Raw genomic sequence first — 24,270 nt, 5'->3', positions numbered from 1 at the left:
AAGTCTAGGGATGCAATATCAGTCTCGCTCTTGCTTCTTGTCTCCCATCAACATTTACTGAGCTCCTGCTCCATGTAATTCCTTTCCCTGCCTTCAAAGAGCTTAAAATTGAAGCAGTCGTCTCTCATCCTTGGCGTATCCCTGCTCCCAAGCCTTTACACCTTCCGTCCCCTTTTACCTCAATGTTCATTCATCTACATGGTTTGCTCCCTCGTTGCCTTTAGATTATTGTTCAGGTATCACTGCCTTAGTGAAGCCTTCCTTGAATATCCTATTTAAAAATTACATTTTTACCCTCTATTTTTGCATTTGCTATTCCCTTATCTGCCCTTTTTTCTCTATGACATGGATAAGCTTCTGTCATACTCTATATGTCAATTATTTTCTGTCTGACTCTACAGTGAAAGCTCTAGGAGCAGAGATTTTGCCTCCTAAAATGGAGTCTGGTACTTAATAGGTGGGTAATGTGTGAATGGTTGATGAGCTCCAGGTACTGGTTGACTTGCTCTCTGTCACACAACTTTTAAGTGGTGGGGTCAAAGCCAAACTCAAACAATCGTCCTCCGCTCTTAACCATTGGACCTAGCCTGCTTCTGTTGACAGGTGTATATAATTCATAGGTGTGGGTATTAGGGTGTTACTAACCATATGCTGTGGATCTACTTGCGGGAAGGATGAAGCAGCAGCAGTCATCCGTCTTGCTCTTGGCCTGGGGAAATTGAATTCCCATCACACAGAAAACAGAGATGTTGGGTACCATGGGAGGGTTGCAATATTGGAATGGGGTTCTTCAGTTTTAAGGGGTCAGAGTGTTCAAGAGGCCAGCCTCCGTGTGTCTGTGGAAGAAGGTGCCTTCGCAGGGAGGTAGGCCAGGGGCAAAGGAGCTAGAAGCTGGGTGGGGCACCTATGATGTGGCAGCTAGCTGAGGATGAGGGTAAGAGCCTTTTTAGAAAAGGAGATGAAAGGGAGCAAGCTACAGTAAAGTCAGAATTTGATTGGACACTTGGAATTGTTCTTATCTACCCTAGGTCCTCATTTGGCTATTTCTCTTCTGTTTATGTACCTTTAAAAAGTATTTTTATTTTGAAATAATTTGAAACTCATAGAAAATTGCAAGAATAGTTACATAGAACTTCCATATATACCCTTTACCTGAACTGATAAATTTTTCACACTTTAACAAATTTTATTATATATGTACTATAATTTATTTATTTCTGAACCATTTGAGAGTCAGTTGTATACATTATGCCCCTTTATCTCTTAATATTCTTGTTCATATTACCTAAGAACAAGAATATTATCCTAAATAACATTCCCTCTACTTTTATCATTTGGTGTTTGGCTATAAAGAATAAACTTCCTACTCCCTTATTCATTCCTCCATTTATTATCAATGTGGACTCTTGTTTTATTCAATAAGTAACAATCCATTTATATCCTTACGTATTAATGCTCAAATTGTCTCAGTTTTGACCGTAGGAAGCTCCTTTAATCTGGCTCCCATCCATTTGACAGGACTTTTTTTTTTCTAAGCACTGCCTTTCTTCCTAGCACAACAAAAATGTTCCAGGCATACTTTGTTCCTTCTCTGCCCCAGTCTTGGAATCAGCCATGTTTTCAAGGAGCCCTGATTCCTTTTAGTGGAGAATGGCATTTAGAAAACACAACATCTATGCACCAGATAAGTTCATTGCTATTGGGTATATTCATGTACTTGTAAAATTTAAACTAACATTATTTTTGATCTCCCCACCCATCTTAATTGTGCTAAGGGAAATGAAGGGCTAGAGCTTTAAAGGGGGACGTGACTGTCGTGCAGGGGATCCTGCGGACTACGCCAAGTGTCATGTGGGGTGTCCGGCGGGGTCTCTGGTCCCACTCCCCACACAAGAACGCAGGACATGGTGAGGCCAAAAAGGAACACCCACGGAGCCATAGGTAGGGGAGTCACACCACTATACTCTCACTGGCGGCTGGGTTGGAGACACAGGAACCAGGAGCCATACAATTCTAGACCCTCACTGCGCCGCTTGCAGGCTCAGCCACCATCTTCTTGCTAGCTCCCCCTTTTTCTGCTAGCCTAGCCACGGCAGTTATATTCATGGCTAATGGCTCACTGGTTACAGCTGACGGCCAACTAGCCACAGCTGATGGCCATTTGATCACAGTCGATGGCCATTTACTACCTGAGCCAGCACCTTTCTATGTGAGGCCGAGAGCCTGGAAACTGCTTTTTGGGGCTCTGTCCCCACACTCCACCCCTACAGGGTCTCGCCTCACAATCTACGCGACTAGCGTCTTCCGCGAGGGGCCCTGTGCAAGGAGCCTGGAGGTGAATGCTATTTCCTGGACACAGCCAAGCTCTCTGGTCACAGCCAGGGTTTCTCAGGGCACCACCAGTACTTCTGGGCACAGCCAGACTTCCTGGACTTCTTAGGGTACCACTAGTCTCCCCGGGCACACGAGGGCCTCTCAGGGCACTGCCACTCTCTCTGGGCACAGCCAGACTTCCTGGACTCAGCCAGGGCTTCTCAGGGCACTGCCACTCTCTCTGGGCACAGCCAGACTTCCTGGACTCAGCCAGGGCTCTCAGGGCACTGCCACTCTCTCTGGGCACAGCCAGACTTCCTGGACACAGCCAGGGCTCTCAGGGCACTGCCACTCTCTCTGGGCCTCTCAGGGTACCGTGCTGGAACAACAGCGGCTCACAGTCAAGGTGCTTACATATTCTCGATGGCGGCCGGTCAAGACACAAAAGCAAACATCCACCAGTTCCACTACATTGTGGTATGTTCCCAAACAAATAGTCAAGCTGTCCATTAAATTAGGGATGGAAGGCAATTCCCCATAGTCCATAGTCATTCGCCAGGGCTGTCCTGAGGGTGAGGGATGACCTTGACCTCACCCTCAGCTCCCACGGAGGACTCAGCAAGCCTTTCCTCCTGGGACTACAAGTCCTGCATCCGGGCTGCCTCAGCAAGCACTTTCCAGCCCACAGGGCCGCAAGGACCTTCGCTTTCTCCGGCCTCTGCTGGTTGGGGAACCATCCACGTCTTCCCACCCCTCCACGGGGGTCCAGCTCTCAGGCAGCTGCTCCTCCTGGTCTTCCTGCAACTGAGTGTTCATAGGCACAAACTGCTCCACCGTCCTTTGGAGAGCTTTGGCCGGCACCGTACCCTGGTCGCTGCGCCATTTGTCGTGCAGGGGATCCTGCGGACTACGCCAAGTGTCATGTGGGGTGTCCGGCGGGGTCTCTGGTCCCACTCCCCACACAAGAACGCAGGACATGGTGAGGCCAAAAAGGAACACCCACGGAGCCATAGGTAGGGGAGTCATACTACTATACTGTCACTGGAAGCTGGGTTGGAGACACAGGAACCAGGAGCCATACAATTCTAGACCCTCACTGCGCCACTTGCAGGCTCAGCCACCATCTTCTTGCTAGCCCCCATTTTCTGCTAGCCTAGCCACGGCAGTTATATTCATGGCTAATGGCTCAGTGGTTACAGCTGACGGCCAACTAGCCACAGCTGATGGCCATTTGATCACAGTCGATGGCCATTTACTACCTGAGCCAGCACCTTTCTATGTGAGGCCGAGAGCCTGGAAACTGCTTTTTGGGGCTCTGTCCCCACAGTGATGTTTCCCTGGGAGTTAGTACAGGGACCACAGAGAGAATGATGGTAACCTATGGATGGTAGATGGAATGATACACGGATTTGAGGTGTTTGGTTGATTCATCTCTTTTTTTGGAGAGGTTTTTTTTTTTATGTTAAGTGGACCATCTGGGTTGTTGGATTTTATATAAAGATGGCAATGTTCTTACACTCCCTGGTTTAGTGTTAGTATTACAATTTTCATAGAATGATAGGTCTTGAAATAGAAAGGCCAGCACGAATATTCATCTGATACCCTTGGCCTTTAGGCAGATTTTTTAACCTGTATTTTACAAATAAGGCAGCAGAGGCTGGGCCAAACTAAGGTTCTTGACAAGGTCACAAAAGTGTCTGTCTCTTAAATAGAAGATGTGTTTTATTCCAAAGAGGAATGCCATTTGTTCATACAAGTCATTATCTCTTTAATTTTATGCCCCAAAATATAGTAATTCTGTGCTTTCTTTTCTAGACTCATATCAGTTTCCTGAGATCCAGTTTCCACATGTTAAAGGAATCCAGTAGCCTGGTGGCCCAGTTTTGAAAATGTTCATGAAGTTCATTTTTAGCAAATTCTCTGGTGCCATCATAATTAGTTTGCACATTTCTTTAGTTTGTAGCCTGTTATTTTTAGCTTTTTCTTATAACCACATACATTTTAATATTGGCTTAGCAGTTTAAATGTTTTTAATGTCAACTAGAGGTGGTGTTGGTGCTGTTCCCTTCTTCTAGTAAATATAGACTTGAGGATTATGTATACCAGGTATTGACACTGGGATTTCTTTTGGAAAAGATTTTATAAAGTATATATTTAACTTCTTTGATAGAGGCTATTCAGGAATATTTCTTCTTGAGTAACCTTTGGTAGTTTTTGTCTTTCAAGGAATTATGTATTTCATTAAAATTGTGGGTTTATTGATGTAATCTTGATTCCTTGTTATCCTTTTAGTATCTGTAGAACCTGTAGTATTGTCGCCTCTCTCATTTCTGATATTGATGATTTACGTCTTCTCTCTTTTTTCCCTATCAGTTTAGTTAGAGGTTTATTGCTATTGATCGTCTCAAAAAAACCAGGTGTGGTTTCACTGAGTTTCTTAATTGTTTTCTACTTAATTGATTTCTCCTCTGATTGTTACTATTTCCTTTCTTCTGCTTCCTTTGGGTATAATTTATTCTTCTTTTTCTAGTTTCTTTAGGTGGAAGCTGAGGACTTTGATTTTAGACTTTTCTTCCTTTTTAATGTAGGTGTTCAGTGCTATAAATTACTTTCTAAGTACCACTTCTGCTTCATCTCATAAATGGCGATGTGGTGTGTTTTTGTTTTCATTTGGTTCAAAATTCTTTCCAGTTTCTCTTTTAATTTGTTATTTGATTAATGGGTTATTTAGAAGTGTGTTCTTCAGATTCCATATAGAGTAGGTCCCTTATCCGCAGGACCTACATTCTAAGAGCCAATGGATGCCTGAAACCACGGTTAGTACCAAATCCTATATGTATTATGTTTTGTCCTATACGTATATACCTATGATAAAGTTTAATTTATAAATTAGGCACAGTAAGAGATTAACACAATAACTAATAATGAAATAGAAAAATTTAAACAATATACTGTAATAAAAGTTATGTGAATGTAACCATTTAACATTGTACTTGTTAGACAATAAAGCAAGAAAAAGACAAATATTGGAAAGGAAGAAGTAAATTTCTGCTTATTTGCAGGTGGTATGGTTATCTGTGTAGAAAAGTCCAGTAAATCTACAAAAGTTCTAGTAGAACTAGTTTAGCAAGGTTGCAAGATACCAGATCAATAAAGAAAAATCAATTGTATTTCTATATACCGTGTTTCCCAAAAGTAAGACCTAGTCGGACAATCAGCTCTAATGCATCTTTTGGAGCAAAAATTAATATAAGACCTGGTCTTATATAAGACCCAGTATTATATTTTATTATATTATACTATATTATATAAGACCTGGTCGTATAGTAAAATAAGACTGGGTCTTATATTAATTTTTGCTCCAAAAGACGCATTAGAGCTGGTTGTCCAGCTACGTCTTATTTTTGGGGAAACAGGGTACTAGCAACAAACTATTGGAAGTTGAAATTAAAAAACAATAACATTTATAATATTATAAAAATATGAAATATATGGGGACAACTCTGATGAAAGATGTGCAAGGCGTATGCACTAAAAACTATAAACACTGAGAAGAGAAATTAAACTTAAATGGAGAAATATACCATGTTTATGGATCAAAAGATTCAATATTGCTGAGATGTCATTTCTCCCCAAACTGATCTATAGATTCAATGTAATCTCCAGCAAAATCCTAGCATGGCTTTTGTAGAAGTTAATAGTTGATTCTAAAATTCACATGGAAATGCAAATGCAAATAATCTTCAATAGTCAAAACCAGAAAAATATTGGAGGATTTACACAACCTGATTTTGAGATTTAATCATAAGGCGATAGTAATCAAGACAGTGTGGTATGAGCATGATAGACAAATAAATCAATGAAACAGAAATAGATCCACACATGTATGATCAATTGATTTTTCACAAAGGTGCAAAGGCAATTTGATGAAATTGATAAGATTAATTATCAATTAATAATCAATTAATTATTTAATTGATAAATTAATAAGATTAATTTATCTTATTAATATAAGATACTTATCAACAGATGATGGTGCAACAACTGGGCTATTTATGTGCAAAGTTAGACACCTCATGCTCTGAAACTGAGTAAAGAGGAAATCCCAAGCACTTATGGTGAAAATGTAAATGGCTCTACTTCTGGTCATTCTGGAGAACACCTGGCAGTTCTTAGTGAAATTAAATATATCTTAGAAACTAGTTCTTAAGAAATCCCACAGAGAACCGGTCCCCTCAGGCTCATAATAAATGCCCACGAAGAGGTAAGAATGTATATAACGTGGTATGTGTGAGTGATGGAGTTCTACACAAGTAACAGCAGAAATTAATTTACCTGTAGCACCACTGATATATCTTTACATGTATTTTTTATATAAATTCCTTTATATAAATTAAAAGGGGACAGTACAACACTACATTGTTTACGAATACATATAAATTTGTCACGTATTAGAGTGGATCCCTATGATGTGAAGAGAAACGACAGGCAGGGATGGGTGCTGGAGCTGAAAACCCACATGAAAATATGGGGAGGCACCTTTGTAGACTCATGATTAATACAAAAGTGAGTGGAGGTGAGAAACCAGTAACAGCACAGACAACTCTTTCCAGAAGTTTGGCTACGACAAGAAAATGAGAGGTGGGACAGCTTGATGAAGATGTGGGGTGAAGAGAGGGAAAGTTAGAGGGGGCATAGTAGAGGAGCATACCAGGTGCTAATGGGAGCAATTTGGTAGAGGAGGAAGGAGAGGGTTGTGCCTGGAACGCATAAAAAAGACTAAGTGTTTAAGGTAGTGAAAGGGGAGTATGGCCTTTGATGTGAAGAGGGCTAATTCTAAGTCCTCCAGCTAACGAGGGAATTGGAGTAGAGGAGAGCTGAGGGGTACGTGTGTTGGGGGTGGGGGATCTGTAGACTTGGAGATGGGTGATGGGAGGAGAGAGAAGAATGCAATGTTCTTTTGGACAGTGGGAAGGGAGTCCTCCAGATAAATAGGATCATTGGACGTTGCTGAAAGGCCCACGTGAGGTCTGTGTTCTAGAACAGTGGAGGGGGGCTCCAAAGTAGAGCAATGAAGGAGTAATACAGGAGGGAGGAGCTCCAAAGAGTGGAGTATGAGGTGTTTGGAGGTCACAGATCACTGGGATGCTCAGTGAGGGGACCACAGAGAGAGGAGTGGGTGTTGTGGGGGGCGGGGGCATCCCAGGACAAGCAAGGAGTTTTGGAGAGAAGACTGGACAAATTCAAAGGGTGGAGGGAAGGTGTTTGAAGCAAGAGGGTGGGTGCAGAGTTTGGGGGTCACAGATGGGGCAGCAGAGAAGAGACTCCAGACAGGAAGACAAAGTGGTACCTAGCCTGGGAGGAGAACCCTGCTGGGCAGGAGGGTGACCCCAGAGCCCTCCCTGACCGCTACGCGCACTCCCGGTCTAAGCACTTCCCACCCCACATCCCCACCAACCCCGGTGTGGGGGGTTCTGGAGGGAGGGTGAGGCTAGCTCTGCTGCCACCCTCTAGGTACTAGGGTAAAACAAGGCTACCACAAGGTGAAAGCCTGCCAGACTGACTCATCTCTACCCCACTTCAGCTCGGCCTGAGAGCATCCTGCTCTGGGCGCCTTCGGCCTTCTGCTGGAGCCCCCTTCCCACACCAGGAGTCTGGGCAGTGAAGTGCCCTGGAGGGGAGGGGGCCTGGATAGGGCCCAGTCCTGCACAAGCCTCAGTATTGTGAACACGTGGAAGAACCCAATGTAAAATGAGGAGAAGATACCTTCCTGACATGGGATTCATTTCCTTACCATAAAAAAGGTATAATTTTGAAGGAGCAGAGGGAGAAGGAAGAGGAGGAGGAGGAGGAGAGGAGGACTTGGTTTGTTGTATCCTTTTTTTTTCACCCGCACCCGCCCTGTTTGTTGTATTCTGATGCAGGGGTTCTCAAAGTGTGGTTCCCAGATCACAGCATCAGCATTCCTCGGAAACTGGTTAGCAGTGCAAAGCCTCAAGCCCCACCCCAGACGTAATGAATCAGAAACTCCAGGGAGGGTTCACCCTCCCATATTAACAAGCCCTGGGGGTGATGCTAATGAATATTCAAGTTTGAGAACTTCTGTTCTAAGGGAATTTCCACTCTCATCTTCAAACACCTATCTCGCCTTAGCCATATTGGTGCTGGGCCAGCGGGCAGGGTGTGTGCAAGTGAAGTCATGAATTGGAGGTTCCTAAGGACAAGGCCTGGTGTCAAGACCTGGTGGGGCACGTCCTCATTCTCACCACGCAGGAGCCTGGACACCAGCTTTGGAGAAGCCCTGAGCAGAGGTCAGGACATGGTGATACTGGAAGAGTGTGACTCAGAGGCTTTGGCCTTACAGGGATGAAGTCATTAGCGTTGGTTTTCCTGTCTACCAGACAGCGCAGGAACCACTGAAGAGGTATATGAGCACTTAAAGAGATTCAAGTAGTGTACCAAAAAAATAAATAAATTAGTGAAAAACCTTTCTGGAACTAAAACCCATTATTTTCAACAACAAAAAATCAGTACATATATTGAAAGAGAAGTCTGGTAACTGCCGAGACTCAAATTAGTGGCTTGGAAGAACAAGTGGAAAAAATATTTCAAAGCGCAGAGCAACTATAATAATACAAAGAGATGGAAATGAGGAAAATATGAGACTTGGAGAATAGATCAGTAGTCCTAACATTCAACTATATTAGTTCCAAAAGAAAGAAAAGACATAAATGGAGGCGAGGCTATATATATATATATATATATATATATATATATATATATATACACACACACACACACATACACACACATATATGTATATATTATATATTTTGAATTTGTTTTTATTATGAACCACATAGAGAGTATGTCTAAATGTATCTAAATGTACATATCAATTTAGAGATTGTATTATAGACTGCATTTTTGAGAGTGACAAAATACTGTACTGTTAAATGTTCATGGAGATAGATATCTAATTATATCTAGAACCATAAGCACTCTATTAACTCAGCAAAACCTAGAAATTGGAAGCAGAGTGAGAGGGATAAGTAAAAATATTCTAAAGGTCTCATTGAGGGTGAAAGTGGCAAGAAATAAAACATCTAAATGGAAGAAATAATTGATATATTTTCTAAAATCGATAAAGAACTATGTATTTGATTTTTAGTGCTGGGAAGGAAGTTTAAATGGTTTAAACTATCAAGGGAATGGAAAAATATAGTAGAACTTCCAAAATAACAAGGGAGTAGAGGACATGAAATGAATAGCAACTTGATCAAAACAGCAAAACATGAAATGATTAAAGAACATACAATAAGATAGAAAAAATGAAACCAAATGTGCCATTCATTCCACATGTGGAATTATAATTAATTAAAAAGAGGCCATAAAAAGGAGAAAGGAACAAAAATCAGTGGGAGAAATAGAAAACAATAGAAAGATGGTAGATTTAAAATATATCAATAATCATACTAAATGGAAATGGTCAAAACATCCCAACTAAGAGGCAAATATTATCACATGGGATTAAAAAGCAAAGACCCAATTATATTTTGCTTATAAGAAACCCATTTTAAATATAAAGACATCTAGGTTAAAAATAAAACAATTAAAGAAGATAGAGCATGCTAACACTAATCAAAATAAAAATGGGATAGCTCTACTAATATCAGACAAAGTAGATTTCAAAGCAAAGTATTTCACAAGGGATGAAGAGGGCTGTTTCATAATGACAAAGAGATCAATTCTTCAAGAGGACATAACAGTCCTAAATGTTTATGTACATAAAAAAAGAGCTTTGATGACCATTTGAGATCTTGCTCCCCAGCATATGTCATCAGTTTGGCTCAAAAAACCTCTTATACAAATTCTAAAAAAAAAATGAATAAGAGGGGCTGCCAGATAGCTCAGTTGGTTAGAGCGCGGTGCTCTTAACAACAAGGTTGCTCGTTCTATCCCCACATGGGCCACAGTGAGCTTGAAACAACTACCTGACTTGGAGCTGATGGGTCCTGGAAAAACACACTTAAATAAATTATTAAAAGTTTAAAGGAAAAAAAAAGAAAAAGAACTTTGAAAATATGCGAAACTAAAACCAAATAGAAAAACTTACAATTATTTCATCACCTCTCTTTCAATAATTGATAGAACAAGTAGAAAGAAGATTAAACAATACTATCAAACAACTTGATCTAATCAATATTTATAGAACACTCTACCCAATAACAATAACAACAACAGAATACACATTCTTCTCAAGTACACACTAAACATTTACAAGATAGACCACATTCTGGGCAATAAAACAAGTCTCAGTAAATTTGAAACAATTCAAATCGTACAAAATATATTCTCTGACCAAAATGGTTTAAATTAGAAATTCATAACAGAAAAATATCTGGAAAATCCCCCCAAATATTTGGAAACTAAAGAACATACTTCTAAACCACCCACAGGCCAAAGAAGAAAGCAAAAGTGAAAATACAGTATTTTGAACTGAATAAAATATATCTAAATTTATGAGAAGCTCTTAAAGTAGTGCTTAGAGGGAAGTTTATAGCACTAAATACCTATATTATAAAAAAAAAAGAGGTCTCAAATCAATATCCTCAGCTTTCACTTTAAGAAACTGAAAAAATTGCAAAGGCAATTCAGTGGAGAAAGGTTAGTCTTTTCAACAAAGCACTACAACAGTTGGATACACACACACAAATGAAACTTAACATATACTTCACATCACACACAAAACTAAATTCAAAATTAATCATACACCTGAATGTAAAACCAAAATCTATAAAACTTCTAGACTATAACGTAGGAGAAAATTTCTGTGACTTCATGATAGGCAAAGATTTTTTTGATACCACACCAAAATTATGATCTATAAAAGAAAAAACCTGATAAGTTGTGTTTAATCAAAATTAGGGGCGGCTGGATGGCTCAGTTGGTTAGAGCACGAGCTCTCAACAACAGGATTGCTGGTTCAATTCCCAAATGGAATAGTGGGCTGCGCCCCCTGCAACTAAGATTGAAAACTGTGACTGGACTTGGAGCTGAGCTGCGCCCTCCACAACCAGATTGAAGGACAATGACTTGGAGCTGATGGGCCCTGGAGAAACATACTTTTCCTCAATATTCCCCAATTAAAAAAAAAAAATGTTTAAAAAAAAAATGAGGCCAGCACATCCTTGGGATACGGTCTTTAAAAAAAAAAAAAATTTAAAACCTGCTCTGTGAAAGACACTGTTAAGGATATAAACAGACAAACACAGACTGGGAGAACATGTTTGAAAATCAACTATCTGATAAAGGACCTGTATCCAGAATACACTCTCAAAATGCAGTAATAAGAAAACCAACAACCCAATTTATTTTTTTTTTAATTTTTATAAGTTTATTGGAGCCAAACTGATAACATATGCTGGGGAGCAAGATCTCAAATGTTCCCCAACCACCCAATTTAACAAAAAGCGAAAAGTTTGAATAGACACTTCACCAAAGATATACTGATGGTAAATAAACACATGAAAATATGTTGAACCTCCTTAGTCATTATAGAAATGCAAGTGAAAACCACAATGAGATCACACTACACAGAATGGCTGATGTTAAAAAGACTGACCGTATCAAGTGTGCCAAGAACGTGAAACAACGGGAACTCTTCATACGCTGCTGCTGGTGGCAATGTATAATGGTGCAAACACCTCGGAAAACAATTTGGCAGTTTCTTCAAAAGTTACACATCCATCAACCATATGATCCAGCCATTCTATTCCTAGGTATTTACCCAAGAAAAATGAGAACCTAAGTCCGCACAAAGACTTGTATATAAATGCTCCCAGCAGCTTCTTTCGTAATGGCTTTATTTGTAAACAATGCAAATGTTCATGGACAAGTAAATAAATAAACTAATTGTGATATAATGGACTACTACTCAGTAATAAAAAGGAATAAATGTAATAATGTAAATGAATCGGAAAATAATTATGCAGAACGAAAGAAGCCAGATAGAAAAGAGTACATATTGTATGATTCCATTCATATAAAATTCTAGAAAAGGCAAACTAATGTGACAGAAAGCAGATCACTACTTGCCTAGGGATGGTAGCTTGGGGATGGAGATGGACAGAAGGGAGAGATTATAAAATGGACAGGAGGAAATTTTCTGGGGTGACTGATATCTTCATTATTGTGATTGCAGTGGTGATTTCACAAGTGTATACCTATTCAAAACTTACCAAAATATACACTTTAAATATATGCACTTTGTATATATTAATTATATCTCAATAAAACTTAAAATTTATTATTTGATAACTAGATTATGTATAAACATACATTGCCAAATCCATTTTTTAAAGAAACAGTTATTTCCATGATCTTGCAAGGCCTGTTACAAAACAGAAATGAAAACTTACATCCCTCAAAGGGGAAACAAAAAGGAAGTTCAAGGAGCAGTAGGTTGGCTCAGTGGGTTAGAGCGCAGTGCTCCTAACACTCAGGTCGCCAGTTCGATTCCCACATGGGCCAGTGGGCTGCGCCCTCCATGACTGGATTGAGGACAGCGAGCTGCCACTGAGCTGCCAGAGGGGCGGCCGGATGGCTCAGTTGGTTAGAATGCGAGCTCTCAACAACAAGGTTGCCGGTTCAATTCCTGCATGGGATGGTGGGCTGCGCCCCTCTGCAACTAAAGATTGAGGACCACAGCTGGACTTGGAGCTGGGCTGTGCCCTCCACAACTAGATTGAAGGACAACGACTTGGAGCTGATGGGCCTTGGAGAAACACATTGTTCCCCAATATTCCCCAAATAAAATCTTAAAAAAAAATGAAATAGATGTATATTATTGATATGAAAAGATATACTATAGATACTGTCTAAATGTTTTAAAAAGTGCTTCCTCTCTCTTAGGTTCTCTGATCTGTTCAGTCCTTGGTCTCCCTAGAGGTTAATGTTCTCCCTTTCCTGATCCAGAAGTCTCCCCGGCACCAGGTTAGGCAAGGGATCTGTGTAGGGAGGACAGAGATGACCCTCTCCTTTGTGTTACCACATAGTCTGGTTTCTGGAATGGTTCTGAATACAAATACTTTGACCTGCTGTCCCCATACAATCAGGACACTCCTGATTTTAATGTCCATTTTTTACCTGTGGAAACAGGCTTACAACGTCAAAAGATCTGCTCAATCGATGTCTGTTCCTTTCCTGTCTGCTGAAGGAAAGGAGGCCTGCTATGTGCCCTCTCAAAATGTGATAGAGGTTGCCGGGAGCAGAAGGATTAAAGGGATGTAGAAATGTGAGCTGAAGAAAGAGTTGAGGTGAAAGAGGGGGTGAGGCCAGGTTTTGGGGAGAGGGGGTGGCATAGAGAAAGTAAAGCAGGATGTGACCCAAGACCCTCAGCCCTTCCTGCCACAAAGTCTTGCCTCTGCAGACATACTGCTTCAATAGTGCATATCAAATATGGGCCTGCAATAAATGATGAATGAATGAATAAACAAATGAGTAAAAAGAGACGCAGAGTTTATTATTGTATTGGAAGTACAAAAACCAACAATGAAGCCCTTGGTGGCCCCAGGTCTCTCTAAGTCACCCCACATTCACCAAATCTTTAAGTCTCCCCAAGTCTGAACAGCCATGGTGCGGGAGGGGGCCGTGTGCCCAATCTATGGGGATGGAGGCTCAAGAGCCACCACCATTGTGAGTCTGCTCATCTGTCCACAGGGCCACAGATCTGAGTCTCTAGAGTTTTCGGGTGAGGTTATGCATGGTAGCCCCCTTGCCTCAGAGCTGAGTCTGGGAATGCAGAAAGATGAGCCCTGATCCTAGGCTTTGGAGGCAGAGAAGAACTTGGTGGTGTCATCTGAACCATGAGTGTGCAGTGACCTCTAGGGGTGGCAGGACCATGATCGAGGTGTCACGAGCCCCCAGAAGGTTGTCTGTGCCAGAGAAAGATGAGTTGTGAATGAGGTTCCTTCTAGTGTCTACTCTGTGCATCCCAGACATGGGAGCCGTCACCCCATGACAACCCCAAACCAGGACCTGACCCCTGATCACAGCTGTTGAATTGGAGGCTGGCTGTTGGGAAGGGAAGCGTGTTCTCCTGGATAGGGAACTGAGTACGGTTCAGGGTGCCTTACCTGGGACGGGGGACAGTGCCGCCGTGCATACCACTCCTGGCAGTACAGGCTGACCTGGATGCCTTGGCCCAGAAAGAGCATGGTCCACATTAACACATTCCAGGCTGGGCCTGTGTGCCGGTCATGCATCATGAAGTTCATGGGCCCTGAGGCAGGAGGAAAGATGGTCACCCCAGCTCCAGATACTTGTGCCTTATCTCTCTGGCTGCTCTCCTATCACAGGACACTGGGAAGAGATGGAACAGGAAGATCCCACTGGGAAAGATCTTCAGCCCACTTCTAGAAACGCATGGAGGTCTCCAGTGGCTCATATAAAACCAGGATTCCTCAGTTTACCCTTCAATATCCTGGATCTCATACTGAATCTCCCAAACTCCACCAGTTTCTTCCCTTGTCTCCCTTAATGAGTGTCCTGATCAGATGCTCCTCTCTAGCCAGAAATCTTCTCTCAAGATACCCCCTTGTTGCCTGCTGAGGCTGCTTCCCTCCCTGCTCCCAAGTCCCTCCTCACACACAACTCGCACCTCCCTTCTGTCTGGGGTATGTGGCCCTGGATTCTCCAGGAGAAGGAGCACAGGCCTCCTCCCTCTGGATGAATTTCCCCAGGGGCACACACAAAGCAAGCTCACCTCCAATGACAAGGAAGAGGATCAGCATGACGGGGTAGAAGAAGCCCAGGACGAAGCAGAAGATGTACTCGTGGACGACGGCAGAGACCAGGAACACGCCCACCATGGCTGCCCTTCGGGCCTGGCCGCCCAGGAGCTGGCAGGGCCGGGAGACGAAGGCAGAGGGAATCTCCCTAGAGCCCCTCCACAAAGAGCCCTCTCATTAAAGAAGCCAGAAGGGTGTGTGGTGCAATGGAGACACTGGGATTTGGGGTCAGAAGGGCTGATACGTCTTATTTAAGAGCATTTTATTAGCCCATTGGGCCTTAGATGCAATTTTTAAAAAGGGATATAATAATACTTACTTCTCAGGGTTATTGTGCAGATTAAATGTATGTGACAACTCTTGGTAACTGAAAATTGATATATGCATGTTCCTTAGGAGGGCAGAAAGGCCCAGTGGAGGGGGGTGGATTTAAGGACGAGGAAGGAAAGAAGTTAGATCACAGGAAGGATTTTCTGCCCATTGGGTTGGGTAGAATGGGGGCAGATGGAAGTCAAGGTGCCCTTTGGTTGGAAAAGATGGGTGGTGCAGAAAGGGGAAAGAAGAGGATGTCCCAGAGAGGCTCCATTAACTGTGGGAGCTGAGGGGGTCTGCAGAACTCGTACCCACAGCCCATCCTGATATACGTAGCTGTACAGCCAGTCGTGGACCACCACGTTCCAAGTGCGGTAGTAGTTGGAGAAGGATGTGGAATTCCACCAGTCCTGGGGAAAGGATGGGGTCAGGGCGAGGAAAGGAGGTGAGTTTCAGGGCCCTATTTCTTCCCAGGCCCCAACTTCTCACCCCCGCCTCCTGCCCCCTGTTCCAGTATTCTCTCACAAGGGCTGGCTCCACAGAATAGAGAGCATTCTCCCAGCTCCCTCTTTAGGATTTGGGATCCCTGCTTTCCCTCCTACTCTTCCTCCTCCAAAAAAAGCAGTTAGCCCTGGCCGGTCAAGAGGCGGAGGGGTGGCATTATAACCACACCCAGGAGAGCATGTTTCTCATTGTGGGAGACGACAGCACAGCTGATTGACACCCAGCGTAGCCACCATCTTCCCTAGATCCCTCCCAAGCCCTCTCTGCCTCTAGCTCCCAAATGGCCTAGGTCCAGGACACACCCTGTAGAACATCCTGTCTCCAAATCGTAGCATCTCCGCGAAGGCGTTGAGCCAGCAGTGGAGGAAGGCAAAGAAGATGAGCAGCAGCATGAAGATGCCTGGTGAGTGGGGACAAGAGGCTGCCGGTCAGACTGGCCCACCTGGAACCCCCAGGAAGATCTGAGGGCCCCTCACCTAACAACCAGGGCCTCAATTCCTATCCATCATTTATTAATCATTCACTAATTCATGCATTCATTAATTCATCCATTTGCTCATGAACTCCATGCCAGATGTTGGCAGTATGAGATGACTCTCAAAGCTCCTGGCCATTAAGACTTCACAGAGTGGGAGAGAGAGAGAAGAGAGATATATTCAACCATGCATCAAGGTCAAACGTACTGGGAGTTAAGCATGGGGGCCATTGATGTGCTTGGGAGTGTAGAGCAAAGGGTGGGTCACGATGATTGATGGCTAAAAAAAGAAGGCTTCCTAGAGTAGGGGCACTTCACGGGGGCCTCCAAAAAGGAACTGGATTCAACAAGTGGAAAATAGGGAAAGCTCATTCCAAGCTGAGAGACCAGTATGAGAAAAGGCCAAAGGAATGGAAGTGCACGTCTTTAAGGGAAAGGCGGGCTTATGCTGGGATGTGATGCACAGGAAAGCCCTTGAATGCCAGGCCAAAGTTCAGATCTTATCTGGAGATGCCAGCAACGGGGAGTCACTGGAGATTTTGAAGCAAGGTCAGGAATGATTACTCTCTAGGAGGGAAGTTCATCTGGGTAGCGATGTCTTCAGGGGCAGATGGGAGAGGGAAGATTTGGGTGGGAGGCTCTTATGGAGGGGGGAGCAGATGGCAATCTAAACTGAGACCCTCACGATGAGCAGTGATAGGAGGGAACAGATGTGAGGGGAGATTCCGAGGGAGGAGGTGTTGAAACTGACTGCAGGTATAGAGCGAAGGGAGGAAGGAGTTCCCTGCTAAGCCTTCCCCAGGACGCAGCCTTCTCTAGCCCTGCCTTAGTAGGCATACCTGGCAACGTGGCGTGCATGACAGACAGCACCAGGGCACGGGTACTGAAGGGCTCCCGGCTCATGTTGGCAAAGACAGGAACACAGAGGCGGCCCAGGATGAAACAGGCATAGAGGACACAGCCCAGGGCCTGGAGAGGGAGTAGTAGACATCTCACTTTGGGAGGGGCCCTGGCAGCTGCCTCCTCACTCTGGAACTGGACTCGAGCCCAGTATCTGCTTCCTCTTTCTTTAGCACCTCCCTTCAACCTCTTCCCCAGGCTTTCGCCACCCCACTCCCAGAAATGCTCCCTTAGCCACCATGAGTCACCGGTGATTCACCCTTCTAATCCATTTTCTGACCTGGGCAAAGTTCTTGGCCACATAATTCCACTTGACGTTGGGTGTCCTGCAGCAGCAATGGGATTATATGTTTCTTGTTCCCTGCTCAGCTGGGGCCCAGGTTCTGGGGCCCTCTCTCCATAGACCCTCAATTGCTCAGGCCTGGGGAGATGGGGTCTAGAACACTTTGCACCTTCCATAACAGAGATGGCAAATGGATTTTTAGCTTGGGTGTCAACTAAGGTGACCAACCATCGGGAGTTTGCTCTGGATTGAGGGGTTTCCCAAGACCTAGGGTTTTCCGTGCTAAAACCAGGACAATCTAGGGCAAACCATGATAGGTGATCACCTTTGTGTCACCATGGGCTAGGTGAGGAAGAGGGATAGTCTACCTGCCACCTCTTTCCCCTCTTTGTAATGGGATGCTTCCTGACAAAGCAGCCAGTGTCTGGGTGAGGCGAGGGACCTCAGAGAGAGGAGGGGAGGAGGAGGGCAAGGTCCCTGATGGGCCTGGGCATTTGGGGAAAAGGTGTAGGGTCTTACCTGGGGTAAGTCTCTCTGTAGATGAGTGTGGGGCAGAAGAGGAAATAGAAGTAGCTGGAGAAACTGGGAGCCTGGACTCCCTTACCTGGGGAGGAATGAGCGGAGTGCATCACTGAAGGGAGAAGGGAGAGAGGGCAGAGGTGAGGCGGTTGGTTGCTGGGGAATGGTGGTGGGACTGGGGAGTGGAGAACTGGATAGGACAGAGGTGCGGGGGTGAGGGCTGGATACTGGATCTGACGGTGGGGGAGGAGAGGTGAAACTGGGCAGAAGCTGAACCTGCTCTCTAATACCCCTCTTTTGCTTCCATTCCAGGCACCCCATTTTCTGGTACATCAGGAAGCTTTATTTGGCATGTAGAAATTTCCCCCACCCATTCTTCCTCTCTTTCTGTTTTGACTTCCCAATAGAAGATTCTCATACCCTGGGTCTTTCCAGGTTAGGCCTGGAAATGGGAAAGCACCAGAAATCCTGGGCAACAGGATTTCTTTCAGAGATGGGACCTGATAATATCTAATGTCTGAGGCCCTCAGAGCCCAGATGGAGGCCAGAGCTGTGCCCAGTGGGCAAGACGGGCTTAGAAAGTTAGGGCTTTAATGAGGATCCTGCCACTCTGGCTTTATTCAATCGCTAAGAGGACTGAGTTCACAGCAGGGCCAGCTGAGAAGGCCTCACCTCCTTTGGCGTGAAGGATCCCAGGCACAGCCTCTCTTAGGAAGGAGTAGCTTTTCATCAGGAACCTGACCTGAGATGGAGGGGAAGGGAGGTTAAGTTGTTGTGTGGCTTTGAGCACATCAGAGCCCATACTTTTTATCTTTTTGTTGGATCGCCTTATTATTGTTGGGGTGAATCTAGGGTAAGGGGGTAAAGGAAAGACTAGGCGGAGCCTTCATCTGGCCAACCCTCTAACTCTGCCGAGTAGGATTATATTTGTGTAGCCCGACACACTTCGTTTACGTTTCCTTGGAGTTTGATGGTTCACGCAAATACCCTCGCAAGGAGCTCCGCCCCTAGTAACTAGCTCCGCCCCTCCAATAATACACGGCGTCCCCTCCCTCACCTGAGCCTCCACCACCCTTGTGGCTCACCCACCCCGCCCCACCATTGGCCCTGTCCGTCACCTGCTCAAAGACCAGGACACTGCGGGAGGCTGGCGGGAGCTGATACTCCGAGGCCACGTGGACCGGGAGCACGCCGAGCAGCGCGATGTGGGCGACCAGCAGCATGCAGCCCAGGCCCATCCCCAGCGTCCAGACCCCTCCGGCCTGGGACCTCGCCCACAGCCGCAGAGCCTGGTAAGGCACCAGCAGAGCAGACAGGAACATGGGGACCCAGGTCATCAGAGCCAAGGGCAGCTGTCCGAAGCTGAAGATCAATAGGTCGAACTCCAACATGAGCCTTGCAGTGGGGAGGGAGAAACAGAGTAGACAAATGTGTAGCCATCTTTGTCCCCTTCCTCTGCAGCCAGAGCTCTTGGAAGATAACCTGAGGTATCTTGCGAAGCTTGTGAGCTCCCTATCTCTGAAGGTGTTCGAGATGGCACCTCTCTCTGTTGCCGGGGACTTCTAACACAGAGCGTTGCCGGAGCAGACTGTCAGGAAATGTTTGCTTCCACGTTACCATTAGAGCCCTCTGCGAGTTTTATGGTATTGCAGGAGGGTTCCGTACTTTGTATGCCACAGGTGTTAAGATAGGATGTATGTAGAGTTTAACTTTGATTCTCGTTAGTTTTGTTCTTTTGCAGTGTCTGTAGCTGTAGACTTGAGTTAATAGAAAGCAGGTTGTTGAGTGTTTTGTTTGCTTAGATTAAGAGTGTATGGTTCCAACGGTGAAAATTGGAAACAATCTACATGTCCCTTAGGAAAGGACTAAATGAACAAAATCGGGCATCTCCAGACTGCGGTCATTAAAAACAATGGACGGACATGGAAAAATCTCTAAGCTAGGTTGTTAGGGAGTGAAAACAAAACAATAGGTACCGTATCTTATTGATGTAACCCCCCCCAAGATACGCTCTTTGGTTCTTAAATACATGTGGATGGAATGCATGGAAAATGCTCTGGAGGAAAACTCTCAAAACTATTTAAAAATGTTACCTCTGGGGAGTGGTCTGGGATTGAGGGGGGTGGTGGTCAAGAAGGACTGTCATTTTATGTGTATTTGAAATTTTGACTGAGATTTGATCCTATAATACTCATATATTAGCAACAATTTTACTAAAAGGAAGTGCTGTTGTTGAACTTGCAGATCCTTGGTCCTCTTCCTTTTATTGCTTCCTAAGTCCTACTTTCGGGGGAGAACATGCAGATACAGACCCCCACGGGTGCAGAAGCTCATCCCCAGGGGGTGCTCTGTGGGAGAAATGACCCACCAAGGCACTTGTGTGTGTGTCTATCTTCCCCACAAGACTGGGAGTGCCCGTCGACAGGGATGAGGTCTGCCCCCTCACCTCCCCGGCCCCCAGGGCTGGAACTTAGGAGGTGCTCAGAAGAGGTCACTTGAATTGAATGGCACTGACTTGGAAAAGAGTGTGCGAGAGCAATGGGGTGGGAAGTGTGCATGTGAGCATACACACTTGTATACCTGCCTTAGGACAAGGTTCCTATTGAGAAGTATTTGAGTGGCTGTTCCTAGAGTGGTTGACCCTGGGAACCACAGACCAAGGCCTAGCCAAGGCTGTGGAAGGAAAAAGCTGAGCACATTTTAGGTAGGAATGTTGTTTGCGTTTGTAATAATCAATGGGGGACTTGTACCCTCTCAGGCCAGTGGTAGGTGGAAACCTGGGGACCCCAGGGGTCTGATCTGATCTACGTGCCTACCTGCCCTCATCAATGAAGTCGATGGCCAGGGTGCTGATGATAAAAACACATAGGCCGGCGATGAACATATGGTAGATGGTCCGGAAATGCTGCACCTCCATCAGCTCACTGGAAGGACAGGGGCCTGAATGTCAGTGCGGGAGGGTCCTCAAGGTCATGTGGACTAGCTCAGTCACTGTACACAGGTGGGGATGGGGTCTAGTGATTGGGAACTTCTATCTAAGGGCGGGGATGTGGCTGGGACATCTGTCCAACGCCATTTCCAGCCCAGACACTTCTTATCCTGTTGGCCTTTCTTCTAGTCACACCCAGGATAAATGGGGAAACTAAACCTCAGAAACCCTTTACAAGTCCTCTCCTAAACTACCTAGAGTCTGGGAATGAGAACCCCCAGCCAAAGCCCGTTTTTTTATCTCTTACCCCGTCTTCACCCCTGACTTACTCAAGCAGGGACTTGCGAATGATGAAAACTTTCCGTTTCTTTAGGGATGGCTCCTGGGTCCTGAATTGAGACAGTTCTTCTGAGTCAGGACCCAAAGGAAGAAGGCAGGGAGAAGTGGGCGGGGTCTCGCAGAAGAGCAATACTTGGGAGCCAAGAGCAGTGGTAGGGGAAGGTCAAGGCTAGGGGCAGAGGGCAGGATCGGGCAGAAGGGCAGAACCAGGACACAGCAAGGGGGATACTACCAGGAAGGCAGAGGCGTTAAGAGAAGAGGGAAACTTGAAATGAGAGTCATGCCAGTGCTGGGAAAGGACATATGAGATGACGTTTATGGCTCGTAATCCTTATGATGGAGAAACCCGCTCCAGCCCTTCCCCAGCCCCTGGCTCCTCAGACTCTTACTTGCTCAAGGAATCTGAAGGAGGTCCGCCTTGTGGTGGATAAGATTGCACCGCCTCCGACATGGCCCGATCCAGGAGCTCCAGCAGCTGTCCCTGTAACTGATCCAGCAGCTCCATCTTCACAGCCTGCGGGACAAAGCACAGCCCACTGGCCCTCCATCCAGTCAGCCATCCTCTCGTTCACCCCACATGTACCAAGCTTCTCTCTGTGATGGGTGGACTGCTAAGGGCTATGCATAGAAAGCACAGTTGCTGCCCAGAGGTTCCCCAAGAATTGATCTCCCTCCGGCTTCCCAGGGCAGCAATGAAGATCAAGGAATGACAACAGGAGCGACACTTCCAGCCCCTGGATCTGAATCCCAACTACCTTGTTATCTCTGACTTGACTCTTCTCCCTGACTCATCTTCCCTCTCCTGACCACTAACAAAAAACTGTGCACTGGCTGACTTTTGGCCCCTGCTCTGACAACCTGTGTTTCAAACCTTTTTATCTTAACCCTTAGTTCTAACCTGATCTGAGGGGTTTGAACTCAAAACCAAATTGTCTTTATCACCAAACCAGTCCATACCCCTACCTCCCTTCACTCCAGGACTTGTCCATTTTGACCTCTGACCTCTGAGGTCCCTCACCTCCATATGTCGGGTCCATTGCACCAAGTCCGGGCCTCCACGTGCCTCAGCATTTCCTAGGAGGAGGGGTTAAAGGGCACACCTAAGGGGGAGGAGTCAGGGTTCTGCGGCCTTATGCAAACCCAGAGGCATCGCCAGTCCAGGAAATGCTTTATGTACACTTGTCAGCCGCCCAGCCCCCCAGCCAGTCGATATCTAGTGTCATGGGTGGGGCAGCAAGAAGAGGAAGTTATTTTGGCAGGGGTGAAGAGGCCATTGGCAAGCAGGGAGCCTGCTGACCTTACTGGAAACATGGTACCCAGGGAATAGGGAGCTGCTCCATTCACCCTCTGAGGTTAGAGTTAGAAAGGCAAGGCAGGGCCACAGCTCTCAATGTCCCTTTTCTCCTCCCTCTCCCAGCTGGGCAGTTAGGGGCAGAGGCTACCCGGGACAGCAGGAAGGATTGCAGTTGGACAGCAGGAGCCCCCTCTCTACAGGGATCCCCACCTCCAACCCTTCCTGAGCTTTCTGCACTCCCAGAGGGTGGCTCACCTCCGGAGGGTGGGTCCTCTTGCTCTCCCCTCGGCCCTTCTCTCCTCCGCAATCGGGCTGCCCTTGGCTCCATGATGTGAGTCTTGACTGGGCAGCAGGCAGCCTCTGCCGTGTTCCCTCCTTTCCTTCACGGCCTGCCAGCCAGCTGAGCTCCCATCTCACTCAGCTCAGCAGACAGCACCAAAGACTAAAGTCCTTTCGGGAGGAGGGGGCCTCCAGGAACACGATAGGTTATCTGATCTGAAGGACAGTTCTTCTCAGCTACAGGCTCTGTGGGCTGTTGCAGGGATGGCCTGGACACAACCCCCCAACAGCCCAACCACCACCCAGATGCCCAGCTCTGAGCGAACCTGCTCTCCCTTCCACAGGAATGGTGACTGTGCACCTTTGTGGGAAGGAGAACTTTGCCTCTCTGAGGCTTATCACCTAGTATGGCTCACCTTCCAATCTCGTTCCCAGCAGGCTGAAGGTTGGGGAGGAGTCAGAAACATCTTCAGGTATCAGTGCACTCAGCTCCCTCACACCATGAAATAAGGTGTGTGAAAGAACCTTGTCAACTGGGAAGCATTGTATGCATGGGATTAATATTCTAATGGGGTTGATACCTGTGACAACTGTGGTGCTGTGGCCTCTCCAGGAAGTGCTGGGTGCCAGGGCCCCTAAAGGTCAGCTCTTCCCTATACCTGCTTGGTTTAGCAACAGGCAAAACACACACATATTCAGCACCTAACGAATGCCAGGCGTTATCACATGTGGAAGAATCAGATTTAAATCCTCCCTCTGTCTCTCCCTGGTTGTGTAATTTCAGGCAAGTGACCTAAATACTTTAAGCCAGTTTCCTCTTCTGAAACACAGGGGCAAAATCCCTACCCCACAGATTACTGTAAGCACAAAATGAGGTAGTCTAGGTAGAAGCACATGGTCCAGGGCCCAGCCCATGGGGGAGCTGAATAAATAAGGATTTCCTTCACTTTTTAGTAGGAAGTAACAGTAGGGTAAGTGCTTGGAGAATTCCTCTTTGTTGGGTTCCTGCTGGGGATTAACTATTAATTCTTCTTCTTCCTTGAGTCCAAAGATTAGTGTTCGAAACAAGATCATAACCTCAGACCAAGGCCGTGGGCTCAGTCTGAGATTATGACTGAGACTCCTACCCCCCACCCCCTGGTGGGTTGTTGCATGAGGCTTCAGGACTCGAAACCTCTGCCAGTGGCTGCCTCCTCATTCCAAGTGCAGTGGAAAGGACGGAAGGTAGTCCACGGGAAAGGAAAGCTGCTATGGGGGTGAGAGAAGGGAGGCAGAGAGAAGGGCCAGGGGCTCCAGAAATGTGAGAGGTGGACACAGAGACGCAGACCAGAG

At 45.7% G+C, this 24,270-nt stretch overlaps 1 protein-coding gene across 1 annotated transcript; it reads right to left on the bottom strand.

Moving 5' to 3' along the window:
* Positions 1–13,812: 13,812 nt before the first annotated feature.
* Positions 13,813–23,343, bottom strand: SOAT2 (sterol O-acyltransferase 2). Its single transcript, XM_033118573.1, has 15 exons — positions 22,915–23,343; positions 22,384–22,439; positions 21,755–21,879; positions 21,356–21,415; positions 20,914–21,021; positions 19,216–19,492; positions 18,770–18,839; positions 18,098–18,182; positions 17,576–17,621; positions 17,235–17,364; positions 16,223–16,320; positions 15,728–15,826; positions 15,080–15,215; positions 14,451–14,596; positions 13,813–14,249 (listed from the first exon to the last, which is right to left on the bottom strand). The coding sequence occupies exons 1-15, from the start codon at positions 22,985–22,987 to the stop codon at positions 14,199–14,201; spliced, it is 1,560 nt and encodes a 519-aa protein (XP_032974464.1). The 5' UTR covers positions 22,988–23,343; the 3' UTR covers positions 13,813–14,198.
* Positions 23,344–24,270: the final 927 nt, after the last annotated feature.

The sequence above is a fragment of the Rhinolophus ferrumequinum genome, chromosome 10 (assembly GCF_004115265.2).
Source record: "Rhinolophus ferrumequinum isolate MPI-CBG mRhiFer1 chromosome 10, mRhiFer1_v1.p, whole genome shotgun sequence".
Lineage (NCBI taxonomy): Eukaryota > Metazoa > Chordata > Mammalia > Chiroptera > Rhinolophidae > Rhinolophus > Rhinolophus ferrumequinum.
Note: the sequence above shows the minus strand (reverse complement) of the source record. Positions and strands in the feature narration are given on the sequence as shown.